This window comes from Thermobia domestica, chromosome 6, assembly GCF_964235325.1.
Source record: "Thermobia domestica chromosome 6, izTheDome1.hap1.1, whole genome shotgun sequence".
In the NCBI taxonomy this organism is placed as follows: Eukaryota; Metazoa; Arthropoda; class Insecta; order Zygentoma; family Lepismatidae; genus Thermobia; species Thermobia domestica.
Genome location: NC_137459.1, coordinates 240,686,445 through 240,707,184, shown reverse-complemented (window position 1 = coordinate 240,707,184; position 20,740 = coordinate 240,686,445). Strand labels below are relative to the sequence as shown.

Here is a 20,740-nt window from a genome sequence, read left to right as displayed (position 1 = left end):
AGGTTACGATTTTGTCCTATGTTTAAAAGAACTTCCCCCTCACTTTGAATGAGATGATTTCGCACCCTGTTCCAGATCAGAGCAAACCGGCATCAATTTGTTGCTAGATTGTGTCCATCCCCAATATGTAGGCTGTAATGAATTCCCCTTCCATTCATGCACTTGATATACCCGGAAAAAGTGTTGCTTTGTGGCTGCACTTAGGAGTGGCACTGCGAATTCAAATATGGAACTTAGTGTTTACTTACCGATGAGAAAATTGTACTTATAATAATGGTGCTCATCAAGATTCTAGCTTTTCTTTGCACCATAGAGTTGAAGCAGAAATCTTTCACCAGCCTCGGCTATTGTTTCTTTGGTAGACAATGGATCATTGAATACAAACTGATTCCCTCAAATCTTTATCTTTCTGAAGAAGACCCATGAAGTTTACCCTTTCAATATAAAAATGAAAATGAAATGAAATCTTAAAGTTTTAAGTCCCACGGTTATACCAGCTAAAGAGGACAGAAATGATGAGAAATGAATGAAATGGTGGAATGAAGAAAGTGAAGGAAACTGTGTAACCCCGAGAAAACCCACGCACATGGTGTTTGTCCACCACAAAGTTCACTTGGCGCAAGCGCGGATCCCATGCACCAGACGTGAACGCTGAGCCACTGTGGCCTCCCTTTCAATATATAGCCGAGATTGTATCACAATTTGTTGGTGCATGTAAAGATAACAGTACATCACATACTTCTTCCCCAAATAACGGTTGCTGATAAATATTAAATATAGTTTTCTGTTTCTTAGTACCAGAGGCAGGTCTTAGAAACCACAAATCACTTTTCCTTTGTTAATGCTGTTAATAGAATTAAAAGACCAGTATTCTGACCGATAAAAACAGGCACTTGGCATTTTATATTTTCCAAGGCTGCATTTACTATTGAAATATCAGCACTAACTTCTTGGCAAACCTTCACATTTTACTTCAAACAACGAGCTACCAAGGCATTGTTTAAGGTAACTATTATTGCAATTACCTAAAAATTCAGCTTGAGTGCAGGACGTAAGTGAGTTTTCTTGAAAGTCAATTGTTGCCGACCTTGTACAGTACGTACTGTTCTCTGTTCCTCGATTCCTTTAGTCGTTGGCTGTTCAGGATATCAAAAACAACGATGCAATTTTCACAGTAATAGGATACTGTGTAATAGGATTTTCACAGTAATGACCTGTATCAGCCAAGAATATCACTATATGTCACTAGTTTTGGCTATACAATCGAATGCAGAACGTGGCCTCCATCTAAAACATGAACAGTATTCGTTGGTACTTTGAAATATCTTTCTTCACATTTAAAAGCTGAAACTACAGATTACTTGATAATCTTTCTCATTGAGATTTTATCAAATAATGAAGGTGGTTTTGGGAATAAGTCATATCGGAAGTAATCTTTCAATTGCCCAGTTCCCTTTACGACATAAATAATTCTATGGCTATTAATAACTACATTATTGTCTTAGATTTTTATTCCTGCATTCATTGAAGCCAAAGGGAATTTATTCTTCCGTTTCAGTTTAAGAGTACTGAAATAATTTCAATGCACAATTTGAGTAAGTACAGGGCCGTGCCCGGGGGGCAGGCGAGCGGGGCGACGGTTTCGGGCGCCGACGTAAGAGGGGCGAAAAATTCTGAAAAAAAAAACATACGAAAAATTGTTTGGAATATATGTATGGGGGCGCCGTCGTATACTCTCGCCCCGGGCGCTGATTTTCTACGGCACGGCCCTAAGTATGCAAACTATTGTGATCGAATTCTGCCAGAATAACCATACTATCTGCACAATATAAAGTTCCCATAACTTAAAACCTGAACGAATAAAGATAGATTTATTATATACCGAAATGTGTTTTTCCATTCTCTAGATATCATCACTCTTTCTAGTTTATGCTATCTCTGCTCATTGTGGTTATCGGCGAAAAACTTAATCGGCGGTCATTTTCCAATATGGCGTCCGAAGCTCAAGGTCAATCTCAGGGGACTTTTGGTATATTGATAAGGTGGTCAAGTACTACAACTGTGCAAAGTTCCTTGCTCGTATGAATTATTACACTAGTCAACAAATTTTAACTTTTTTTCTGCCACATGAGAGAAAACACCTGATCTTAAAGGAACTTTGGCCGCTGAATTCGAATCTGCAATCAGTTTTTCTCTATCACGCACAGTTTTCCCGTGACAGAGGGATTTTCGGGAAATTTCCCCCAAAATTTCCCTTTTTCTTCATTTTTGTACCTCTAGCTCGGGTACCCTTAGGCATATAAACATACAAATTATATTCTAGGTTAGCTTGATTTATACTTAGTAAGCCCTGTAAGTTTCATCTGAGTCGCATCATTCTTCATTGAGAAATAAATATATTTCTATAAATATATGATATGTGTACTGTCTATTTTACCATATACATTAGGTGGAGAAAAATCACATGTAACTTCCACGGGAATTACAATATGAGCAAGGTTTATACTTCATTGGATTTGTAATGAAACATACTTTACAATGATGTATACACCATGCCCGCCATTTTTATAAGAGGGCAATTCTAGAGGGATTTTTCGGAAAATTCCCTAAAAAAAAAAAGTAGATTTTTTGTCTCATGTCACTGTTCATATAGTGATACAGAAGCGGGAATTGCACCAGAATATAGATTTATATCAATTCAATAAATCAATAGCTCACTAGTAAAGAAGGTTTTTGCCATATGAAAGAAAACATCTGATCCTAAAGGAACTTTGGTCGCTGAATTCGAAAGTGCAATCCGTTTTTCTCCATCACCCACAGTTTTTTTTTTTGCGTGACAAAGGGAGGGGTGAGAAATTCCCTCAAAATATACCCTTTTTCCAAATTTTCGTACCACTGGCCCTTCAAATATAAATACAAAACTGACACCATAAAAAACTTTGATTTATACTTAAGAAACCTCGCAAGTTTCAGAACAATCGCATTATTATTTCTAGAGAAATACATATAGCTGCATGTATGTTGTTTGTACTACTTATTTTGTTTGTACTACTTATTTTAAGACGTGATGTTGCGTTTTTTGCACCGAAAGAAAAAAAAAACAATTTCATTTACCCATACAGGCACAAATACGAAAAATGAGAGTATACGACATGGAGTAAGAGGTAGTGTGTTCTACCACCTGACGTGTGATTGCATTGATACAGCTGTACAACAACACGTGTTTAGCTGATGCAATAAAGCTGCGCAAAATCGGACTCTACTGATAAATTGTCAGGTCCATGGCAAATAGATAAGGAAGTGTTGTATAACTGCATGCATATTGTAGGTTTAGTTTTAATTTTGATTTACCTGTGACAAGTGGTCGTAAGTGCGTGTGCGTGTTTGTTTTCTTTCTCCGCTATGAAGAGATCGCGGCGTGCGTGTATAAACTCATCGAACACTTTCTGTTACGTGTGTGGAAAATATACTGTGAAAAGTCAGCGCCGTGCATTAACAGAAACGTTAAAACAAGCTTATTATAGCTATTTTAGGTGTCATGTGGGTGATCAAGACAAAGTGTGGGCTCCCCATGTGTGCTGTGTAACATGCTATTCTACTCTTATTAAGTGGAAAAGTGGCGATAAAACTCGAGCTATGCCTTTTGCGGTGCCAATGGTCTGGCGAGAACCAACCAGTCATGCTGAAGACTGTTATTTCTGTCTAACAAAAATTTGGGGTCATTCTAAACGAACAAAATCTAATATTGAGTACCCAAATGTTCCATCCGCTCTAAAACCCATACCACATGGACCTGAACTCCCAATCCATGATCCATACGCACAGTCAGAAGAATCTTCTCCAGCAGAAGAGCAAGTAAATGAGTTGCCCGAACCATCAACTTCCTTTGATCCAAACTATAGCCCAACCAAAAACACACCTCTTCTTGTTAACCAGTCCAGACTGAATGACTTAGTGAGGGATCTAAATCTGAGTAAGCAACAAGCTGAGTTGCTCGGATCGAGACTTCAAGAATTGAATTTACTGGCTCCTACCATCAGAATTTCAATTTTCAGGGAACTATATAATGCAAAATTCCCTCTGTGTATGTACAAATATAGATGGTTTAATGGATGCACTAGGTTTCCAACACATCCCTGAAGAATGGAGGTTGTTTATCGACTCCTCTAAAACAAGCCTTAAGGCTGTTTTGCTACATAATGGGAACACTAAACCATCAATTCCAATGGCATATTCCGTAGAGATGAAGGAAACTTATGAAAGTTTGTCTGTTGTTAGCTGTGATACATTATAACAAGTACTGTTGACAAATTTGTGGTGATTTCAAGGTCATTGCTATATTACTGGGGCTTCAGGGAGGATTTACAAAATACTGTTGTTTTCTTTGCTTGTGGGACAGTAGGGCAACTGAATCACACTACATTCAAAAAGAATGGTCCCCAAGAGATACATATATGCCAGGGAAACACAATGTTAAGTATTCTCCCTTAGTTAATTCAGAAAAAAATTCTGCTGCCGCCTTTACATATAAAATTAGGCTTAATGAAAAACTTTGTTAAGGCCATGGACAAGAATGGAGAAGGTTTTGCGTACCTTAGAAGTCAGTTTCCAAAACTTAGTGACGCGAAAGTAAAAGAGGGGATATTAGTCGGGCCCCAAATTCGGAAACTATTAAAGGACAACATCTTTGAGACAAAGTTAAATAATGAACTATCCGCCTGGAGAGCTTTCAGTAAAGTGGTGTATGGATTTTTGGGAAATCATAAAGCAGAAAATTACCGTCAATTGGTTCAAGAGCTTTTGGATTGCTATCAAAGGTTAGGTCCCTGAAAATTCACTTCCTTCATTCCCACTTGGAATTTTTCCCCGAGAATTTAGGAGCTGTAAGTGACGAACAAGGGGAACGATTCCATCAGGACATTCAAAAAATGGAGTATTTTTATCAAGGTAAATGGGATCCTCAAAGGATGGGCGACTACTGCTGGTTTTTAGTTAGAGAAAGTGACTGGCACTACAAAAGGAAGAATTAATTGTAAGTACAAATGTTTTATTTTCATACTTTGTAAAGCAGTTGTGCATTTGATCCATTGAGAGTTATTGATATTTGTTTTTGTAGGTTAATATTAATTTTTTGTTTACTATCTTGAATGACGTTTAAAAGGCGTGGAAACTAAGAATTTTGTTGTATGCTTTTGGAGTTAAAAGATCAGTTTTTCAATAAGATTAATCTGGCGCAATTCCCGTTTCTGTATCACTATATGAACAGTGACATGAGACAAAAAATCTACTTTTTTAGGGAATTTCCCGAAAAATCCCTCTAGAATTTCCCTCTTATAAAAATGGCGGACATGGTGTGTACATCATTGTAAAGTATGTTTCATTACAAATCCAATGAAGTATAAACCTTGCTTATATTGTAATTCCCGTGGAAGTTACATGTGATTTTTCTGCACCTATTGTATATGGTAAAATGGACAGTACACATAGCATATATTTATAGAAATATATTTATCTCTTAATGAAGAATGATGCGACTCAGATGAAACTTACAGGGTTTACTAAGTATAAATCAAGCTAACCTAGAATATAATTTGTATGTTTATATGCCTAAGGGTACCCGAGCTAGAGGTACAAAATGAAGAAAAAGGGAAATTTTGGGGGAAATTTCCCGAAAATCCCTCTGTCACTGGAAAACTGTGCGTGATAGAGAAAAACGGATTGCAGATTCGAATTCAGCGGCCAAAGTTCCTCAAAGGTCAGCATTCTTCTTTCATGTGGCAAAAACCTTGTTGACTAGTGTTATTATTATTATTATTATTATTATTATTATTATTATTATTATTATTATTACTATTATTATTTTGCAAAATTCCTGCACTATTGTTCGCCGTCCTTCCTACTTCCTAGGATTCACATGTCTTTGGACAAGCGCTTGAAGTCCATGAAAAATATATTCTAGAGATTTAGCACTGTGTGGCTGTTTACGTCTAGACAGTCAGAAGATAGGGACAAGCTGTGAAGGTACAAAGAAATCGTCCGATTTTTTAATAGCCGTTGAAATAGCGCTTTGTGCTGAACCTCCCTCATTCTGTCCATGGAACGCCTCAAAAAGTGAAGAGTAATTTGCCCCACATTGGTGAAGTTTTGCAATGCATACATTAACATCCCAGCAACAATTGAATTTTTATTTCGCCCATGGCTCAAAAAACGAGAAAATAAAAGCGAATACTTTTCCATTTGCCGTTATGTTTCATGTTTTGCTGTTTTCTGCTTGGGATTAGAAAAGAGTATCGATGGATTCCCTTTGAAGTTGGAGATTCCCCAGACTCTAAAATGATTTATTTCCTTAGTTTCATCATCATTGAAAGCAGAACATCTTTTCCTATCTCTGGCAAAATGTTCCAATACATCGAGTATCAACTATGCATTGCACTAAATTCATTGTATTAACTGTGTATGGTTTCTCAGTTAATCGGAATTGCTTAGAAAATAATTCTTTATTTACTTTCTCTTGTTCTTCCTGTTTTCTCGGGGTGAACCTTCAACGAAGTACTCGTTGTAAATGTTAACAGCTGATACTTCAGAAGATGACCCTGATGATTCTGTGCTCTTCTTCGGTAATTTTCCTTATTCTCCTTCGATTTGTTTTGTGAGCTTCATAAGTGATTGAAGTGAAGGGCACAGCTTCTCTGCAGATGTAGACGGCAAACATGTCTTACACTGCTCGCAGGTGCCTACAGCATCTTCATCGCACATTTTGGCACTACAAGTTCCCATGTAAGATGGATGTTCATCATAATCACCAGTTTCACATCAGCTATCTTTATTGCTTCCGATTTCTTCTCTGTAGAGTTTTGTTGTATTTCTAAGGTCACGATAACTCCTTGAAGTAGCAGCTAACAGACTCAGATGTGGTAACAACTGTCGATAACGTACAGAGTTTTGAATATTCCATTGGGCTATCTTTTTTTTTTTTTTTTTTTTTTTTTTTTGCATATGTGGAGACAAGGCACAGCACCACTACACTGGAGAGCTTTACCTGGAATCCATGGAAGGTCATCTGCAGATGACCACGAACTTGTACCATCTTGGGATTCTACTATAATTCACACGACTCTTGCAACGAATTTGTGGCAGTAGCAGTGTTCAACACTTGTCCATAATACCATTTGCTTTCATACCACATTTTCATTACTGATCCAGTTGTGAAACTGGAGCGAGAGCGAGAGTGTATATTATATAACAACGTAGTTCTGACGAATGAAGTACATTTTTGATCCGTCATTCCATTGCACTAAAACATCCATCTTAACACTTCAACGATCGGAAAAAAATGAACTACCAATATTGTATTAACCAGGGCAATTCTGAAACAGCACTGCGAACCACTTAGCTCACAGTTTGGAACAATTACATGCTTCGTCGTTTGAACCAAGGTGCACACATACAGAGAAAGTATAGTTGGTAGCCTATAGTAGTATAAAGTAGTATATGGAAGCCTTTCTTTGTCCTGGTACCGGCAAACTTAGAACTCTTTATTGATGTAAAAATAAAAATTAAAAATCCGATAGGCGTAAATCAACTTACACTGTCTTGGGGGGGGGGGGGGAATCACGATCACAAATAGGCGTAATTTAACTTACGCCTCTTTGTAATCTGAAAGTTGATCTCTTAATGAGATATGCTTTTTTTTACTTATTTCTACACTAATGGGAACTGAGCCATACCGATTTGAGAGCAACAAGATACCACTGTTGCCCATGCTTCAATGGACTTCTCAAAAATGCGTTATTTTTAAAGTTACGCCCTTTTGTGATCTTGTCGACGATATTTTTGTTTTAATTTGATTCATGTTCCGGACAAATGTTCGGAACCGCTGATCTGTCGACTTAAAGCTGAGCTACTCATTACTTGAAACTTGGGCATGTCTTGTGCTGACTATCTCAACTTATAAGAGCAACAAGATATTGATCAAGGCTACTAAGAATACCGAAAAGTACAATTTTAAGAAATGCTAAATTCTACAGAAAGAACACGAAATCTTTTTGCATTTTTAATTTAAGTTTGCCAAAGGGAATAGCCAAAGAAAAGACTTGTTTAGTTGATAGTCTGTTTCAGTCATTCTTTAAAGGAACTCATTTGTCTGTGATAAAAGTCGAACATTTTATATAGTTTTCTTTTCAAACGTCGTTTATGTTAAATTGCAGTTCTTTGATTTGAATTTGTTGTATGATGATTAGCCAAAGAATAAGACTGTTTTAGCAATACTTTTTGCCGGTAATTCCTTAACAATGTTATCCAATCATTTGTGATAGAAAAAAAATTATATATCGTTTCTTCTAAACTTTGTTTATCTATATTATAAAATTGAAAGTGACTATGTTTGTGACTTAATCTCTTTAACCGCCTGACCAATCTCGATCAAATTTTCAACGTATATGTGGTTCTGGAATGGGAGTTTTTAGCTATTTACTTTGACAGTACAACTTAGGGGAGGGGGACATAGAAAAAATAAAACTCAACTCGAACCACACGACCGATCTTTATCAAATTTTCAGTGTAGATGAGGTTCAGAACTGGGATGACTTATTTCACTTTGACGAAACAACATATGGGAGGGGGTGAAGGGGGAGATATACAAAAATCAATAAATTTAAAAATAAAAGTGACTATGTTCATGAATTAATTACTTTTGAACCACCCAATTGATCAAATTTTCAACATATATGAAGTTCAAAGTTGGGATTTGTTTTTATCATTTCATTTTGACATTAGATCTTACTGTTAGGGGAGGGGACAGACTTAATTACTCTTGAACCACCGGACGGATCTCGATCAAATTTTCAACCTATATGAAGTTCGAACATGAGATGATTTTTGTCATATCACTTTGACGATGTAACTTAAAGAAGAAAGACATTTACAAATGATCAAAAATGACCGATATTAGTGTTGAATCTATAGTTTTTAAGGTCACTGAGATGAACAGTGACACTTATGATGCCATTTAAATTCAAATTTAGCCCCTCAAAAACTGTGGGAGGGTAGGGAGATATCAAAATGACCAATATTGTCGAATTCATACTTTTCGGGGCCGCTGAGATGAACAATGACACTTCTGATGCCGTGGCTCGCAACATGGGGAGGAGAGGGGATATATAAAAATCATCGAAAATGACAAATATCAAGAAGCGCGTTAGTAATAGTAAAAAGTGACTAACGAAACATATTACTATCTATTTTTAATTTAACCCAGCGAAGCGGGTAATTCATGCTAGTATTCAATAAATTGCAGTTCTTTTCGTTTGAACTTCTTGCATATATTACTTATACGTAGTGATGAACAGTGGATGGGGAAAACGTGCCGCACTCATTCAGGTTCGTGGTATGCAACGGATTATTTACATTGTTAGCAACGACTCGCCGTACGTGTAGTCGTTTCCGGTGGAAAGATTGGAAGGGGGCTCCAACACCGATTGTCCCGTTCCAATTTTTTAAGTTGTCAATCGTGGACACACGTAACAGCCATACGAAAGAAAAGTTATGTGCAGCATACCCTAGGGTATGGGGATTCGATGTCTTGGTACACAGAATCCAAATTTCGAAACTCCAAGACGATCAACCGTGTCAATTTTCTTTTATGGGCGAAAACTAACGAATTTTGGTGCGAATTTTGGTACGAAGACAGTGCATACGTTTTTCGCAAATAAAACAAAATTGACACGGTTCATCTTGTAGTTTCGAAATTTGGATTCTGTGTACCAAGATACGTCGAATCCATACCGTGGTGTCCACTACACATTTTTTTTTTTTCGTATGGCTGTCTTACGTGTATTGTCCGTATGCAAAATCGCTCAAGTTCTTCGCCCATGAAAAATTGACACAGTCGATTGTCTTGAGGTTTCGAAATTTGGATTCTGCGTAAGAAAATACATCGAATCCATACCCCGGGGTCTGGTGCACAGAACTTTTATTCCTTGTGTGTAGCTGTGTAGGGAATGGAAGACAAGGTTCATTAACAGATATCGTCAATCACTTACGATTGTCATCAATGGCTGTATATCGAATGCGGCAAGAGGACTGTGGAGCTCAATCATCACTTGGAATAGCCTATTACAACAATCACAGTTGCGTAACATGAACACTTTAGGTCGAATTGTAATTTCCAAGTCATTGATCACTGCCAAGAAGTCACTTTACAAGGAAGGAAATGTTCAAGAAAATGCAAAGTGGACCGCTGATTGGAAACTCTTAATATGGTCTGAGTTTCTTTTCCACCTTGTTTCCAACATGCCGTATTCAGTTGCCGAACGCCCAAAGTAGTTTATGCTTCGAACTGTAATTCCTATGGTGAAACATGTTTGATACGGTGAGACGCAATTTTCTAGTGTTCCGTTGAGTGACTGTTTACCAAACTAATTATTGCCGGTGATTATATGGCCAGTTTAGGTGACCAGGTGCATCGTATATTCAAGAGGTTTCAAACCAACGAAAATTTTCTAAGATAAGGTGTCAATTTAGCTATTACGGCGTAGTTTGACAAACATCAGGATGACCAACACCTTTCTTGACCGCTCCATCTCCTGAAATTAACATTATTGAACACTTGTTACTTGTGGAGCAGATATTTTGCATCCTAGCTGACAAACTCTGTACTGTTTAAATAATGGTCCCGGTTACTGTTGCTTACGAGACGAAATATAAGATTTTCTTGTCTCGTAAATTTTTGTAGAAATAGCCTATAGTCTCGATTCTTGGAGAGGTTTTCTCGTCCCTAATTTTTTAAATCTCGTTTTGTAATTATGTAAAACTTTGTGCCTTGTTATTTTTCTGATTTTCTTCTAAAAGTTATCAATCATTCCGCGTCATGAGAGGTCCACGAAGAATGATGTAACCAGGCCCGTATTTAGGTAAGTGCTATTCTGTGATCGAGCACAGGGCGGCAGAATTTAGGGGGAAGCAAAATTTTGGATTTTTTTTTTAAAGATTCACAATAAAGTTATATTTAAAACTAGCAACCTGCAGAGTCCCGCGCAAACACGAGAAAATAGTATCATGTTTAATTCGCTCTAATTACAGTAGTTACTAATTAGCTAGTGTAACGTTACTTCTGTCGTCAGTTACGTTACATATTCCCTGATTCTAAATGTTTATGCAATGCACAAGTTTATCTGGAATAACTCAACAGTTATACACTTCAAATATATATATTATTATCTTTCAACTTATATCTCGTTCGCAACATTAAAATATTATACATTCAGAATACACAAGATGGTTCTTCGTTACATCTATCCTTTTCTCAGTTACCATAGCAACGACATTAAACAGATGAATAGTCATGGCATCGACAAGCAAAATCTCAATATAATACAAAGTATTTAAATTATTTTTTTATGTAATTTTTCTTCTTGATAGCTTGTGCCTTTTAAATAGCTCATTTTGCCCGTAAATAAAAAATGATACTTAAAAGTACGTAAGAAATATACATATATAAGTTATCGTACTAGCTTATCTGATTATTTTTAAAAAAGTCATCGTCTCCCACCCGCATCCCAAGTGATGATGCACATCATGAAAACTGACAGTTAAACTCCGCGACCTCGAAAACTATGAATTCAACACTAATATCTGTAGTTTTCGATTACTTTTAAAATCTCGCTTCTCCCTGGGAAATGGAGTATGATCTTGAAGTTTAATTGGATTAAAACTCTCACTATTCATCTCAGCGACCCCAAAAACTATGAACTCAACTCTAATATTGGTAATTTTCGGGGAGGGAGAGATTTCGTGCGGGGGCGGCAAATTATTTATGGCACAGAGGCGTTCAATATATAAATACGCGCCTGAGTGTAAAAATATTTAAACCACGTTTATCATGGAATATATTGTGTAATGACTTGCGTATATCTTTCAACATTGATAAAAGCTACTTATTGTGTTCATACAATGAAACAGTGTTTAAGATCTAAGACTAGTTGAACTAGTGTACATACGAGACAAGAAAGTCTCGTTCTGGAGACTAGAATTGTCTTGTTCCTTCGTTTCGTCTCGTACTTAAAAATGTACTTAGTCTTGTGGCCAACACTAGATTCAATATTCCCTTGAAACCATTCGCGACTTATACGCCTTATTCCACGACAATCAGCTGTTGTGCAGGCAAACTGTAGTTCAGTGTTCCCATTATTTTAACAACCATCTGGGCATGTCAATATTACATTCTCTCCTAAAATAAAATTAATAAAAATAAGAAAAACTGTAGTTACCTTTAGGTTTGAAGGCGCACAGAAGGAATATTCATAGGAAAAAACAAAAACAATTAATCCTAGCGGGAAACTACCTTACAGCTAATGCAAGGAAGTTAAGATGATTGGATAGTTGAATTAAACATAGTAAATAAATTTAGATATGTAATTCAATTTCAAAACTTGCAAACTAATCGAACTAAGTTTCCTTGACCGACTATTTTTAAAGCTAAAGTATTAGAATATACTGAGTGCTGTTAAAATAAAGGCTTTTAAATGAGACATGGATGACAAGTTTATAGGCTATATAATCACAACTTTGTAAGACAATTAGTATAATACGAGCAAATATTACCTGGGGAGCAGGATAAATTGCAAACTCCAATTTACTTTTCTTCCCATAGGCCACAGATAATCTTTCCATTAGAAGAGAAGTAAATCCAGATCCTGTGCCACCACCAAAGGAATGAAATATTAGAAAACCCTGAAGAGCTTCACACTGATCAGCCAGTTTTCGGATGCGATCTAAAACTACATCAATCAGTTCCTTTCCAATTGTATAATGTCCTCTGGCATAGTTGTTCGCTGCATCTTCCTTCCCAGTAATTAGCTGGTCTGGATGGTAAAGTTGTTTGTAAGGTCCCACACGAATTTGATCTGAAAATTTGAAACTTTACAGTTAACAATACACAATCTCATAATAATATTATATATATATATATATATATATATATATATATATATATATATTACATTACATTACATGCAGGGTGCGGCACGTAAAACCGGCCCGTCGTAATATTCTGGTATATTGTGTTTTTAGCAACACTTAATAATCTACCTTCCTACCAAGAGATGGCGTGTCGAGGTCGGGTCGACTTACGTGACCTGCAGCAGTCACGTGCAGCCGCAGCCAGTGAAACTTGTCGAAACCAGTTGAGAAAAAGGCCTCGTTGTGTTAAGCCGGGTGAGTGTCAGTGTGTGATAATGCCGTATTCGATACCCGAGCGTGTTGCCATTGTTGAAGGGTTCATTCTCACTGGATCTTTTGTGAAAACAAAGAATTTGTTTCGGGAGAAATTTCCAGGACGTTCTGTGCCAGCAAAAAGCACCATTCAGGAATTGATTGAAAAATGGCGGCGTACAGGATCGGTTCAAATGCTCCCAGGAACAGACGACCATCTGTCTGCACACCTGAATTAAAGATGCAGGTGGAGGAGATAATGACAAGAAGTCCTTGAAAGTCAACCAGGAGATTGAGTCAACAGGTTCGTGCGAGTGAGAGAAGTTGCAGACGTGTTTTAAGGGGACTGAAGTTAAAACCGTACCGGATAAGTGTTGTGCAAGAACTGAAGGAGCCTGACCTGCAGAAGAGGGTGCATTTCTGTTCATGGCTGTTGAGCAATGTTGCCAGTGGTTTCTTGGATCCACTAATGCTCATCATGAGTGACGAGGCGTGGTTCCACCCGTCTGGGTACGTAAATTTCCAAAACAACCGGTATTGGTCAACAGAAAATCCACACGCAATTCACCAGGTACCCTTGCATGATGAGAAGATTGGTGTTTGGTGTGCCATTTCCGCCACACGCGTTATTGGGTCCATATTCTTTGAGGCGACAGTGAACAGTGACGTGTATATGGGAATCCTGGAGGAGTTTTATACACACTTGACCGAAGAGGAGCGTCAGTTATGTTACTTTCAGCAGGACGGTGCAACATGTCACACATCAGCTGCATCATTGTCCCTTGTGCATGAGATGTTTACACCAGAGAGGACAATCAGCAAAGGCCTGTGGCCTCCTCGGTCACCAGACTTGTCCACGTGTGACTTTTACTTATGGGGACTGTTAAAGGGAAGAGTATACGAAACAAGTCCACACACAATTGAAGAACTCAAGACCAGGATGTCACCAATAGCATTACAACACAAGAACTGACAAGGGTATATATGAATCTCCTCAATCGTGCTCACATGTGTGTTGAAGTGGGCGGAGGACACTTTCAGCACCTGCTGTGAAGGTGAGTAGTCATATTCAATACATTGCATTTCATTTTATGTGTTCACTTTACGGGCCGGTTTTACGTGCCACACCATATATATATATATATATATATATATATATATATATATATATATATATATATATATATATATATATATATATATATATATATATATACAGGGTGGTCGTGCATGAATGTCGGAAAATTCGTGAGATGAATCTACAGGTAAAAACAAGCAAAAAATGTCATATGAACATTGGGTGAATGCGGCTTCGTTCGGATACTAGAGGCGTCTGAAATGTCACCTTCCGAGGCGGCAATTTGCAATATCTCAAGAACGGAGAGAAATACGAATGTCGGGTCAAAACATATCAAAGGAAACCCCATCCGAAGAATCCAATTATGCATAAGTGGTGGCGAAACAGTGGCGGCGCTAGAGGGGGGCACAAAGAAAGTGAATGAAACATGGAGAAAAGTGAACAATTTACACTGAAAAATTGTAGGAGGGGATGTTACTTGGAATATGCAACAACAAATGTTAATGAACAAAGGCAACAACGGCTAGTCTGTAGGGACTTCATGGGAGGCGGATTGTAGGAATACAGTATCTTTGTAATGGTGAGAAATAGGAATGTCGGGTCAAAAGATATCAAAGGAAATGCCATCCGAAGAATCCAATTATGTATAAGTGATGGCGAAACAGTGGCGGCGCCAGGGGAAGCACAAAGATAGTGGATGAAACATGGAGAAAAGTTGAAATTGGTGAAAACACAACTATTTGAAAGCAATTAGGAAACAAGGAATACAACTCTAGGTGTACTGTATGATACATGTCCGATGACCGAGAGCGCATAGCTACAGTAGGTGGAACAAGGGGGCGTGCAGAGCGTCGCGTAGTAGAGTTAGTTATAGGAGTAGTGAAAGCGTGGGTAACGAGAGCGTTCGCATCGAAGGTGCAGAGGACAGCGCACAGTTCATTCGTACTGAATGGGGCAATGACAGTAACAGCACAAGCGTTTTAGTGCTACACTCTACAGGCAGGGCAGCAATCCATGTGTATGTGAATGTGGTTACTTTGTGTCGTGTGAAACAGTGTTGATTTTGACAAGCGCTATGTGTAATGCACCACAATGAATAGGGTAGTATACACTAACGCCGAAATGGCAGATATGCATTTGATGTACGGCTTAGCGGAAGGTAATGCAGAAGAAGCACGTAGGTTATATGCGGAACGCTACCCAGATCGACAAATTCCAGCACCGGGGATGTTTATTCGTATTCATCAGCGATTGCGGGACACTGGGTCATTCCTTCCCAACACAGACATTCCGAGACGACGACGCGTTCGAACACCCCCTGGAAGAGAGGGTACTCCGACATGTGACCCGGAACCCGAGTATTAGTACCCGACGAATAGCAAGGCAGGAACACGTTTCGCATCAAGTCGTGCAAAGCATCTTGCATAGTAATAATCTCAGGCCATACCCCGTACAACGAACGCATGCGTTATACGATGGTGACTATGAAACCCGACGACGTTTCTGTCGTTGGTTATATCGCTGCTGCCGTGTATCACCAGCCTTTCTAACACAGGTATTGTTCTCGGATGAGGCATTATTCACACGGGATGGCATCACAAATTTCCAGAATGACCATCGATGGGCACTCAACAACCCGCATGCAATTGTAGAGACGAAACATCAACAGCGTTTCCAATTGCATGTGTGGGCTGGTATTATTGGCGACAACGTTGTGGGACCACATTTCTTACCACAGCGATTGAACGCAATATGGTATCTCCAGTTTCTGACTCAGAACCTACCTATTCTGCTTGAAGATGTGCCACTGAGGACACGACAGTGTATGTGGTTTATGCATGATGGCGCCCCTGCCCACTCATGTCACACCATTCGTGCATATCTGAACAAAACATTTCCACGCAGGTGGATAGGTCGTGGTGGAAGACAAGCATGGCCCCCACGTTCACCCGACCTGAATCCCCTAGATTTTTCCTGTGGGGTTACGTGAAGAGTCTCGTGTATACACGGCCCCTGCATGATGTTGAAGATCTTTGCTAGCGTGTACATTACGGCAAACGCCAGCGATATTGGCACCAGTCAGACAATCCTTACGCCATCGTGTAACTGTCTGTCTTGAAGAACAAGGAGGACATATTGAACAGTTGCTATAGAATGGCATTATGTTGACCATGGTAAGTACAATACCTCTTGTTTTTACAGTACACTGGGTCTCATCTTCCATACGTGTTTTTTACGATCTGCAAAAGTGTGTTTTTTTTTTACGATTATCACTAAGAGTGTTTAAGAGTTTCTTTGCAGCTCCCATGCGCCGCCACTGTTCCGCAGTACGTGTGCATAATTGGATTCTTCGGATGGGATTTCCTTTGATATCTTTTCACCCGACATTTCTATTTCTCTCCGTTAAAATGATACTGTATTTCAACATTCCACCTCTCAGTGTCCCTACAGCATAGCCATTGTTGCCTTTGTTCATTAACATTTGTTGCTGCATGTTCCATATAACATCCGCTCCTACAATTTTTCAGTGTAAATTGTTCACTTTTCTCCATGTTTCATTCACTTTCTTTGTGCCCCCCTCTAGCGCCGCCACTGTTTCACCACCACTTATGCATAATTGGATTCTTCGGATGGGGTTTCCTTTGATATGTTTTGACCCGACATTCGTATTTCTCTCCGTTCTTGAGATATTGCAAATTGCCGCCTCGGAAGGTGACATTTCAGACGCCTCTAGTATCCGAACGAAGCCGCATTCACCCAATGTTCATATGACATTTTTTGCTTGTTTTTACCTGTAGATTCATCTCACGAATTTTCCGACATTCATGCACGACCACCCTGTATATATATATATATATATATATATATATATATATATATATATATATATATATATATATATATATATATATATATATATATATATATATATATATATATATATATATAAATTAGGGATGGCCAAAATTTTCCGAAATCGGAAAATTTACTTTCCGGATTTCGAAAAAATTCTGGAATTGGCTATCCTTAGCTAGTAGCTGTTAAAAGAAAAACAATAATGAATATATATATATACTTGTATTAGTTTCTTGTAGTTGGATATGTCTATCACTTACGTAGACAATTGCTACTGCAGTTATTTACTGCTTTATGAGGAAGGTCCTATTTTCACACACAAAAAAGTCGCCGGTATGTTTCAAACATTATCGTGTTCCCACCTGCAGTTTTTCCAAAACACTGCAAACTACTTTTTAACCAGACGAAAGACAGTGAAGGAAAAGAATTATCAACAAATATTCTAATAACATTCGCTTATTGTCAACATACCTATGTACAGTAAATACAAATTTATAATTTTTGACTTTACTAAGTATAAAATGTAATTGTTCAATAATTAACATAGGCAGGCATTCATTAATTTATATTAATATAATAATTAATAAAACTAATAAGCGGGTGATTGATGACTCAGTGGTAGAATTTTCATCTATGGTATTCTAACCCAGGTGATGTGGGTTTTCGATGGCTAATTTTGTGTTCGAAAATTTTCCCGGTGGTTCTCTTGGTTCCCTTTCTTGTATTTGTTCCATCATCACTCATTAACGAATTTAGTTTATCAAAACTCTATAGCCATATATTCATTCTGTCCGTCAGTGAAACAAACAGTCAAGAACTATCTGATGGATTACCATCAATTTTGGCCACGATGTAAGTACAGAGTCAATAGTTAAGAATCGAGTTCCCTGATGAATGTAATATTCAAACCGGAAGCGGTACAAATCAACCATTTCCGTTTTTAACGTTAATCATTATATAGTAAATATGGTAATAGATAGCGAGAAGCCGTTTCCAGTAATCGACATATATAACATTCATGTAGATAGAATGTTACCCAATTTGTGCATCTGCTGAAAATAATGAGCTTACGTATTTAGAGAGCATTTTCCGCTTTAGAAAATGTGTGCTTGGTAAAGAATGTAGAGAATTAGCTGAGTCATGTACGTAGCTAGAATATGATAATAGGAAGGGAGGGGGTCTGTCACGAAATACTGTGGTTATTTACCAGGGTCTCAATCATTCTAAACTATTTTATTGGCAACATATATTGGTTCGTTTAGCCAAGATTTCTAACGGGGGATGATATGAAATACTGTGGTTACACACCAGGGACTCGATCAATCTAAATATTTTACTGACAACATACCCATATTGATTGGTTAGAACAAGAAAATCAGGATATGTTAGTAAGTATTTTAATAAGAAGCTATGACGAAATCTCGAGTAAAAGAATATAAAAAAGTATTGAAAAAGATATAGTCTTCCGAGGTCATTCGAACGGTGTCTAGAATTTTGCGCCTGGGAAATTTGCGCCCTACCTCAAGAACAGGGAAAATTGCGCCTGTGATGTACCTCCACCGGGAAGTTTGAGCCCTGTGAAATAAAAGAACCTATTCCAGCTTACGCATTTGCTCGGAGGGGCTGACATTACAGCCTAAACAATCCTCCCCCCCCCCACAGACATGCCATTTGTGATTTATTTTCATTGTGGCTATATAAGGGGAAAATAAACTTCAATATAAGCCAAAAGAACACCGGATCAACGCAATCACTGCTTCTTCCAGAGATGATTTTGGGGGAACACTGGCCTCCCCACAGTTCTCAGAGTGCCCCCTCGGAGAAGACCAAAATAATACGTCTATAATATAATAATAAATAGAATAGTACCAGCAGTGACCCCCCTCCGGAATACTAAGTGTGCCTCCCGGAACATTTTTTTCTGAAAGAACGACTGAACGCAATTGTGTGTTTTTGAAGTGTAATTCCAGCAAGTAAACGCATTGTACATAGTTTTCTTGATAATATTACTGAACTGATTTTACATTGACTTTACATTTTCTTTTCTATATTTTGTGTTCTGAAAAGCCAAACAACTCGCAAGGATTGTAAAAGGAGATATCTGGGTAGAGCCAAACAGTCTTTTGCAGATTAAATTATACTCTTTGATTATACACGTATTAATAAATAATTATATATCAATCATTTATACTTTTATTGTAAATTTTGTAGAATAGGAAAAAATTGTATTTGTATGGATTGCCCTTTAGTGAACTAAAATTGTAGTTTTTTCATTTGTTCGGAATATTATTATGGATGGAGTAACTCACTGAGACGATGAGAGGCAAGCCTAGTTCAAGTGTGAGTTACTTTTCACAATACAAAAATAAGTTGAATTGTAGGGCGCAAACATCCCAGTGCAAATATATAGCCGGCCCATTTTCCCCTCTTTTTGGGGTAGGGCGCAAACATCCCAGTGAAAATATATTGAGGGCGCATTTTTCCCTATTTTTGTGGTAGGGCGCAAATTTCCCGGGCGCAAAATTCTCGCATTCAAGGAAAATATAATGTCCGTGAAGTTGACAAGCCACTTATGTCAGACTCCAATTTCGACTTTAAACGTCGCTAGTGCTACGTTAGTGTTCGATAGTGACGCAAATCGTTAGTACTCCACAGATAACGTGTGCTTTTTAAATAATGGATATAGGTCTTCTAACTGCATGCCAACACGCCCACTTCTAAGAATCATCTCAAAAATGAGGTTAACCGTTTACATAAGTACATAAACTATTAATAATAATAATAATAATAATAAGACTATTCCAGCATAAAAGTTATCAATTGCATCACACTGGCAACAAGCGACGCATATTTTAACTTCATAAAAATTAGTTTCTCACGATTTTCTGGAAAACTACGTATATCTTCATTATGTCAAGTTGTTTATCTCAGTGTGATATATGTCTTACTTCTGGACAGTATCACAGTAAAACAAAAATTAAATATTAGGAGTACATCGTACTTTTGGACTACATCCCATTAACCATGGAAAGTGAGTAGCGTATACTTTAGGATGTAAGTTTCAGCTTAACTTGCTTGCATCATGCATTCTTAGGATTACAAAAACGAAATTTGTTCGTTTGCATTTGAAAAAAATTCTTATGATTAAAAAAAGAAAATATTTTTGCGAATTCCGGAATTCTTCCGAAATCCGGATTTTTTCGGTTTTTTTCGAAATCCTGATTTTTTTTCAAATTCCGGAATTTTTCCGAAATCCGGAATTTTCCGATTGTACTTTCCCGATTCCGGAAAGTAAAAATTCCGGAATTGGCCATATTTTATATATATATATATATATATATATATATATATATATATATATATATATATATATATATATATATATATATATATATATAGTGAGAAGAGGTAAGAGGACAGAATGATGTCTGGTGGAATTACATGAATGTTAATTAAATGAAAGTTAATGAAAAACTAGTTTAACGTTCTACGATTATGGTATTTAGACTAAAGGACAAACTATTAAAGTAAAATTTTAACGATCTCATACCGTGAATAGGACCCCGAACTGCATACTACCGACGCGCACGCGTTAGT

The 20,740-nt window shown here is 37.6% G+C and overlaps 1 protein-coding gene across 1 annotated transcript in view; it reads right to left on the bottom strand.

Annotated features, from left to right (window-relative positions):
* LOC145688439 (tubulin alpha-1 chain-like) overlaps positions 1–20,740 on the bottom strand; it is a 181,316-nt gene that overhangs the window by 106,615 nt on the left and 53,961 nt on the right. The window contains exon 3 of the mRNA XM_081762673.1: positions 12,601–12,902. Within this exon, the coding sequence (XP_081618799.1) occupies positions 12,601–12,902 (302 nt within the window). The remainder of the gene's footprint in view (positions 1–12,600; positions 12,903–20,740) is intronic.